Source organism: Diadema antillarum, unplaced genomic scaffold (assembly GCF_040938485.1).
Source record: "Diadema antillarum isolate AM-2024a unplaced genomic scaffold, OU_Dant_1.0 scf00000192, whole genome shotgun sequence".
NCBI lineage: Eukaryota > Metazoa > Echinodermata > Echinoidea > Diadematoida > Diadematidae > Diadema > Diadema antillarum.
The window spans coordinates 1,932,600-1,942,019 of NW_027271081.1; the positions used below are offsets into that span (position 1 = coordinate 1,932,600).

Genomic DNA, 9,420 nt, shown 5'->3' on the forward strand with positions numbered 1-9,420 from the left:
TGAAAATTACAGATATAATAAAAGACTTTATTTGATTATTCAAATATGGGCGTCCTTCTTGCCTATAATTTCAAAACCTACCCTTTTCCACGACTTCAATGACTACCTTAATTGACAGTATTTTTTGCAAATAAAATTCCTCTCCGGGAATCAGCAGGTTTTGTTTCATCAGATTTGTGATTTCCTTTGAAGTAATAAAAACAAAATGACAAAAGAAAAAGATTTTTCAATCAGTTTCCTATATTTCCAATTTTTGCTATGAAAAAAAAATAAGCCAAACAATTTTTTACAAAGAATCTAAGCAAATGTACATTATTAAAGAAATAAAAAGAACTGCAAAGTAGTATTAAATATGCTAATCGGTCTTCTGATGATGACAAATTCGAATTTAGATCTTTGTGTTATTCTAATACGTAAGATAGAGAAGAGAAATAAAATATTGAAAGTCTTCCTTGAATGATTAAATCTATTCTAAGATCGATGGAACATTTAAAAAAATTATCTTTGTATAGGTGTAAGCAGAGCCCAACTGAGCAAACCAAATCAAGACATCAATTGCAAATACACCCTCACAACAGATCTTCGAATACGAAAAAAGAAATATTTCTCAAATCAAGTTTATTTATTTAAACATATACGAAAAACACATGGAAATCATTAAATATAGTAGTTAGAATGAATACATATTGATAGATATACATCTAAAATTTCCAAAATAAAATGGAGTAATATTATAGTAAAAAATCAACCATATATAGGCATTGGATCAACCGCTTTATGGGCAACTTTAATATGTATACTTCAAGCGGGTCAACTGCCTGTGACTTGCGGCGGCTACGGGCCTCCTACTGGTGTTCTGCGTGGACCTATAATCCTAACCCTAACCCAAACTTTTTCTTCGTCTTAACTATTTCTTATTGAGCGCTTGACCTGATCAGGACAGGACCTGATCAAAGCGCTGTACATACATCAACAAACAACATTCACAAACTCTAACCCTAAACCTAACCCTAACCCTAATCTTTACTCTAACCTTATCACTAACCAGTATTTAGCCGGGGGGGGGGGGGGGGGCTTTCACCCACAACATCACAGATTTACTTTAAAAAGTATGCAGGACCCTTGTATCATTATAATTAAAATAAACTAAGATTTAAATCGTTCGTACCCCAAAGGGCTCAGTAGAATATCATGAAATGTACATAATTGCATTATCTGAGCTGTTTATTCTTTTACTGCATATCTTTTTCCCCCATCGGGAAGCAAATAATGTTCCTTACGAAACGTTTGTAGGCATATAGGATGGTCACGGTATATAGAATTATTAACGTTTTTTTTTTTTAAAAAAAGGTTATCTGAACTTTCCCCTCTAACAACTTGAAGTGTGCATATCCATAATCAAACATAATCGGGACTATACGGGATCCTGTGAACAACGCCAAGCAAGTCGCTTGTACTGTATCGCGGGGAAAATGTTTTTTTTTTTTCTTTTTGCAGGCATCATGCTGAGTGTTTATTTTTGATACTGCATTTTCTTCTGCCATGAAGTGCAGCTGCTAGCAGTTGTACACTAATGGACATGAATCACTATAACGTTTGTATTGCAATCACGTCGCGAATATCCAGGAAACACTGTAGGTGGTCAGGACGACAGCTTATGTTAATTTGCAAACCAAAATACACAATGCTCTCTGCCCACTGTGTACTTACAATAAAGGGAAATTAAGCGTGACAAGTTGCCATGATGCATGCAGTTGAGCTATATTGCTAGCGCTGCCGCATTGAAATCTTTCAACGCTTTTTCTGTTAAGGGGTTCTTTTTAATAACTTTATTATTGAATTTTGAAGTGCTGTGAAACGACACGATGAACCATAAGAAATCAATTGTGAGATTGTTACGCAGGTAGAGTGAACTAAAGTTGCGTTATGGCTCTCTTTATAAAAAAAAAAAATGGTTGGTGAATCTATACAAGACAGCAGGTGTTATCGCGAATGCAATGTCAAAATACTTTTTTTTTTTTTCAGGATATTCCAATCACATTCTCATATCTTTCCAGTGGACCTCCTCTGCTGAATACGTTCCGAAGATACTATTTTGCGATTTTCACAGGAACTTAAGCATACGGATGAACTTAGATACACACAATGATACTACGCAGGCATAACATAGAGCTGTATAGTCATGTAGTCAATGTTTTATCATACTGCGTCTTTATTGTGTGCGGCAAAAGAATCAATGTGCACGACCAGCATGCATTTTAATACATTTATTGTGCCAACGTGACCTTCAGTTTTCACAGAGCCGAACGCTCAGACAAACTAGAATAGCGCTATTTATAGTACATGATTGTGATAGGATAATGATGTACATGTATCAATCTACAACAGTCGGTGCGTGACGTGTCACAGGATCATATTGCACGACTGTACTCTGTACTACACATGTATATCGAAACTTAAGTCATGCAGCATGCCAAGTTGGCGAGTCCGTAAACAGCATAGCTTATAGTCTACACTGTATTATAGGCCAACTTCATGAAACCTTTTCCAATCATTTTTTGGGTGTGAATATTTCTGAAGTGCTAAAGTAATTATGAAAGTGAAGTAACTTTACCGAGTAGTTTCCTTCCCGTGTTCATGAGTTCCGATATTGGTTTTCCGTCCCGCACGAATTCCTGCGTCTGTCAACAAAGTAAAAATAAAAGCAACCAGACAAATAAACAAAACCAGTATTTTCACGCCTTTGTTTCCTCTGTATCTCAACAACAAATATTCCTGCTCCATCGTAGGGGTCAGTAATGCAAAATATTAAAGGTGAGGTTGAACTATTTAACTCTAGATGCAACTCTCCTCCGCTTTTATACACTGACTTTATAATTGAATAGATTATCAAACAAAGCGGAGAAAAGTTAATTAGAATCGACCAGAAAGTTCTTGAAGTTGTGGAGTGACACTCTTAATCGTATGTTTTCCAGAACGATTTTTATGCATTTATACGCACACGCACACACACACACACACATACAAACGCAAACATACAGCATACAAACATAACCTGCTGACTTTGAGAGAACATCTTGAAAATGATTTCATTCATTCATTCATTCATTCATTCATTTTTTCATTTCCAACAGAAACATATAAATATATTACAGAAATTGAATTTTTATCATAATACAAAATAAAGTATAAGTTTACAAAAAATTGTAAGTACAACAGTATACGGAAATGTTGGAAATGGGGAGGAATGCTAAAAGGCTGGGCTTCTAGAGTGCATCCCCCCCCCCACACACACACAGACATTATACAAAAAAATATATGATCGATTGAGTGATATACATAAAAAGAGGAAGAAACAAAGAAACTAAGACAAAAAGACCTACAACTAAACTAACTAATCCGAAACAAAAACCCTGAACAAATCCCTACACCACTGATGATAAGTCGCTGTCATGCTGGAAGAGAGAGAAAAGAAAGAGAGAGAGAGAGAGAGAGAGTGTGTGTGTGTGTGTGTGTGTGTGTGTGTGTGTGTGTGAGGGAGAGAGGGAGGGAGAGAGAGGGAGAGAGAGAGAGTGTGTGTGTGTGTGTGTGTGTGTGAGGGAGAGAGAGAGAGGGAGAGAGAGAGAGAGAAACTTATTACGTGGAGTGAAGATAGAAGGAAAAAAAAAAAGATAGAAGACTATAACAAGACGAGGGGTAGTGGATGGATGGAGCCACTTAGCCGTGATTTTAACAGAATAATTATAAAGTTGGATTTTCCAATTGTTTGAAACCATTATAAGGATCAACATAATTTTACGATTTCATGAAATTAATATGCAAAATATTAATATTCATGATGATATTTAGATAAATTCTTGTAACTGTTCAAAATCTTTTTATCCCCCCCCCCAAAAAAAAAAAATAATAATAATAATAATGGATATCAATATCTGGAAGTATCCCTTAGGAGATCCCTCCCCTCCAAACTAACAAAATAAGAAAAAATCCCTCTACACTCGCATCCTATTCAAAATAAATTATTCATAGACAATGACTAAAAATTGTTGCCGTTTTCCCATCATAATAAAATGTGAACGCATCTACCCATGTGCGCACAGGACTGCGTGTTTCATTCAGTTTCGTCATTGGTATCGCTCGTACATGACTTGCGTTTTGGTTTCTATAGCATCTATTCGATACTATGAAATAGTATACGTCGTTTTCATTTCATTTTTCGTTTTTTATTCCAAACGATACATAGTAGACTGTAGGCCTAAACAATGAGGGTTATGTTGACAATAATATCATAAAAACACTTAAAACCAGATTTCTAACATTTCAGCTTTCCAATCGCAAGATTAAATCAAAGATTTTTTAGCATAATAAGTAAAACAGACATAAATTTTTGGTTTACGCAATCATTACGAATTGTGAGGTTCGTTCTCAAAACCGTACAAGATATTATACAATGTGTCAGTAAAGTAGGCCTACCTGTGCAGCAATAAGCGCTACTGCCTCCGGATGGTTGAGCCGTAACCCCCGGGCCAGCCGGCGCTGGGCGAGGCAGCCCGCCTGATGAACGAGAAGACTCTCCTGTTCTCTTGGGCTCAGCCTCATGGTGCTCAGAAGTGTCGATCTGCAAAACGTGAAATAGGTATGGACTTTTTTTTTCTTTGGTCGATCAGCCAATTTACAAGCAATGTTGGTCCACAAAAACACACCCCATCCCCCCCACCCCACGTACACACAAAATGAGGGACTATATTCATTATCTATCTTAAAGGGATGGTATAGTTTTGGTGGAGATGGGACTTCAGCAGGTTTCTAAATTTTGTGAGATAATGATAAACTACTAACGAAAGATTAAAGAGCATAAAATTCAAAGTTTTCAAAGGGATATTGAAATTGATGAGATATCCAAAAACAATGTAAACCAAACATGGTCCAAATAAAAGGTGGGTCCAACCTTTAATTACGACATCTTTGGTTTTGGATATCTCAGCCATTTCGAAAACAATTTTCATCAAATAAACTTTGAATTCCTCTAGACTTGTATGCTTTTTAATATTTCATTGGTGGTTTCTGATTATCACGCAAAAAGTTGAAATCTGAATCCCTCATCTCAACCAAAACTAAACCATCGCTTTAACCCTTTCAGCAGGCTAGCCATTTCAAAATACAGGGGGTGAATTGTATATTGTCATGCCCCTGGGGTCATCGCACAAGACCAACACCCACGAGTCATACAGCCCACGCGTCCTACAGCCCACGAGTTCGACACTAGTCAAATAAACCCATGAGACCGACACTTGGTAAAAACAGCCCACGAGTTCGACAGATACAACACGGGGTTTCATGTGTCGGTCTCGTGAGCCTTGTTTGCTTAGTGTCGAACTCATGGGCTGTATGACTCGTGGGCTGTATAACTCGTAGGCTGCATGACTCGTGGGTGTCGGTCTCGTGATGTGCACCCATGTCACTAACCGTACTAAAGGGAGTTGATCAATGCACAATTATGACGTCCTCATGTCTCGATACAAAATCAAACGAATGTAAACGTAAACAAATGTAGACGTAAACGAATGTAAACGTAAACGAATGTTAACGTAAACGAATGTAACTATAGTAATGTACAAGTTGCTCCCATATCCGGCAAACCGACGCCGGTCCCGACAAGGCTGGATAATTATTATAACAGAGCCTATAATAGGTCGAATTGCATTATGTTGATATCCTTTAAGCTGCACATACTGAAGCGGAAAACAATAACGTGTCCTTGTACGTTGTACTATGGAGGTAGGCATTCCGTGGTTATACCATTGGGTTTTGCTATAGCTGCAGCACGCTATAATACATGCTACACACTGAGGAATGTAGACATCAGCACGACGTGCAAAACGATGTGAGTGCTCATACGGCTGTACAAAACATAAAATTAGTCTCTGTGTTGTACAACCATCGCATACAGAGTTGCACTTCAGTGTACTTTGTTAGAATCGTAATTAGAGGGAGAATTAAAATTAATAATAATAATGATAATAATAATAATAATAATAATAATAATAATAATAATAATAATGATAATAATAATAATAATAACAATAATAATGATAATAATAATAAATATATATATATGTGTGTATATATATATATATATACATACATATATTATGAAGGGTATATGTATATGATTAATGACCACGCATTTGATTTATGATTTAGAACAGACCCATGACACATCACCGTATGAGTGGAATAATGTTATCATCCTATACACCCATGCAGACAAGGCTAATGATATTTATATGATCCTCGACATGTAGGCTGATAATTGGTTGTCGGTCTACATTCGGTGATGATACGAAATTATGTAAACCTTGTGGGAATATGGTCCCTTCCTAATTATCTCTTTAAAATGTGCTGGTTTGAAAGGTTGTTTGTCTCCGGTGTGGTTTATCTGATTTCTGCAAACTAACTAATTCCACAATTCGTATTCCTCCGAAGAAAAAAAAAAGGACAGATTAATAAATGAACTGCACTCGGAAATACTTGAAATACTATTTAGATAGTCATCTATAAAATTGCTCATGCATTTTGTCATTGTAACCCCCCCCAAAAAAAAAAAGGAAAAGAGAGGAAACTTCATGTAAAGATAAATGCATTATAATGTATAACAACTCATTATCTTGATAATGTAGTTTACTTACCCTAGGAGAAATCAAGATAAATCTAAAGGCCTGTTCAGTTTCAAAAGTCGTCGAGATTGACTTCCAACCGGCTTCCTTCAGTAGCCACGACCGCACTGACGACCACTGTAAATGAAAATCCACTCTATATGAAATTTGACTTTAACAATAAAAAAAATGCAGTTAAATCAGTGAACAAAACAGCAAGATCCATTGAGCTGGCGGAGGAAAATCGTTTACAAACTTTACAGTTATAGGTTTTACAGAACAATGTCACAGTATTGATAATCATTGTTATGCAAACTTAAGTAATTAATAGCCTGTAGGGTTAATGTCCATTCGCCTGCACAGAAATTATCACTGATTCTCCTTTTTTTCACGTAGCCTTCGCAAGAAAAAGTTACATGCTTTCCATAAAAATTGTTCGAGAGTTGGAACGATTCAGCAGCAGTGACATTGTGAACATGGTGAAAGAAGGCGGTTATTCGTGAATCATTGACGCAAAAAAAAAAAATGCTTTGATAATTATTTCTTTCATTTAATTAAACGAACTGGAGGATATATAGGGCTTTGATACCAATATCTTGTATCATTTACATAAGTGGCTACGACCTGTAGTATTACTGGTTCATTATTTTGTCTGACTTCAATGCCTACCGGTACCGATGAAAACAGTATAAGATGTGTGCGTATAGGATGTCTGACTGTCTGTCTGTCTGTCTATGTGTTTATCGGTAAAGATATACCGACAGACAGACAGAAGAGGGGCGACTGACATCTCTGCCTCATTGCCCTCTAAATGTGGGTCCACTTCAACAATGTTCAAAGCACCGCCTCCGCATCGTTACTTACCAATCATATTGTTGATAAAAACGCTGAACATTTTGAAAGACGAACAAGGTAACTAGACTACGTGCGCGCACTGTACGGTAACATACGAGCCAACTTCAGACGCAGGCTGGCGATTACAACACGGCATCGTCTCGCTGACGCTAAAAGTGCGTTGCACTGTGGTCTAGACCACAGTGCAATGCACTTTCAAGTTTCAAGTTTCAAGTTCCTTTATTTCACCAAAGCAAGGAACATATTTAAAAAAAAAACAAATACATACATCAATATTCGGATACTATTACAAACATATCAGTAAGCGGTGAAAAGGAAAAACAAAATACAACAAAAATAGATTGACAATTACACGTCCATAGGTTTAACAGTAATGCTATGATAGGCATATAGCAGCCAGAAGGGAAATGTCCCTTATTTTAGCTGACCTAAAATTATTCACTCAATTTCAATTATCTATAATGTGTGAAAATTGATGTAAAACGTAAAAAAAGACAAGACAAAACAAAATACACAATGACAATAACAAGATACAAGATGTCTCGAAACGTAAGGGATAAAAGATTATACTCTTGACCTCAATGAGTTTGGCTGTAATTATAGAGGAGAGCTTTTTTTGTAATCAGATTTAAACATATTCAAAGAGTTAGCATTACGAATTGCACAGGGGAGAGAATTCCACTGGGTATAGGACCAATGTAAATGATAGATCGTTGATAAAAACAAGTACGAGATAGAGGTAGGTGAAAATCATTCGCGGATCGCGTGCTGTAATTATGAATTTGATTATTAAAAGTGAACAAATCTAACAGAGTCTTCGGTAATAAAGGATTTATACACAAATACATAAAAATGCCAAAATTATGATTTGTATCACGCGTTAGGACTGTGTGGACTAAGAGATCAGCGAACAAAAATTACTATCATCATAGAGTGTAACGAACTTTTCTTGTCAGGTAATGTGATGGGCAAAACTACGCTTTATCACGTGATCAGCTCTTGACCAATCCTATAGCAAGATTCTTAGTACTAGGTGTTACAAAAAAAAAAAAACATTTCCCACTTTTGATGCTTGATAGTTCGAAAACTATACATCAGATAAAATTGCCATTAATATGAGTAATAGCTGAATGTGTACAATTTAGTTGGAGGTGATTTGAATATGAAATCCTGTATCAGTTTCATGAAATCCATGATTAATATCAAAGTTAGGTTCCAGATTTGGTCAAATTTTAACCCTCTGTACAAAACCTGAACTTTACACAGGAACTAATGATGTGTATGTGAGTGTGTACTTACAATTACCCTGAACAATGGACCTGGACACCACCTGTTCAGAGCTGTGCCCCAATGCACATGAATGCTTTATCAATTATTCATCATGGATTGCCCTGGGCACTGCTAGTCTGAATTCAAGACAAAGGGTGAAATTCATGCACTTGAAAAAAATAAGCACATGTTTCCATATGCTTGCATACACATTTCAGAATGAATCGACTCTAGCTGTGAAAGTGGAATTCCTCATAAATATGTGATAGAGCATTCCGATCTTGGCCATTGTTCAGGACCATTGTCTGGATGTCAACAACACACTCGCATACACACCAATTGACTTCTGTGCAAAGTTAAAGGGATTGTACAGTTATGGTTGAGACCTAATTTCAGGTTTCTAACAATTTTTGGTGAGATAATGAGAAACCTCTTATAAAATGTGAAAGAGCATGTAATTCTATGAGGAATTCAACGTTTATTTGATGAAAATTGGTTTTGAAATGGCTGAGATATCAAAAAAAAAGAGCGATTTTAATAAAGTATGGGACCCACACTTTATTACAATCGCTTTGTTTTACTTTGTTTTTTGATGTTTCAGTCATTCCAAACCCGATCTTCGTCATATAAACTTTGAATT

At 36.3% G+C, this 9,420-nt stretch overlaps 1 protein-coding gene across 1 annotated transcript in view; it reads right to left on the reverse strand.

Moving 5' to 3' along the window:
* LOC139723533 (urease subunit alpha-like) overlaps positions 1-6,715 on the reverse strand; it is a 29,846-nt gene extending 23,131 nt beyond the window's left edge. Inside the window, exons 1-3 of the mRNA XM_071634772.1 lie at positions 6,690-6,715; positions 4,474-4,618; positions 2,615-2,681 (exon numbers count right to left, since the gene is read on the reverse strand). Coding sequence (XP_071490873.1) covers positions 2,615-2,681; positions 4,474-4,599 — 193 coding nt within the window. The 5' untranslated portion in view covers positions 4,600-4,618; positions 6,690-6,715. The remainder of the gene's footprint in view (positions 1-2,614; positions 2,682-4,473; positions 4,619-6,689) is intronic.
* Positions 6,716-9,420: the final 2,705 nt, after the last annotated feature.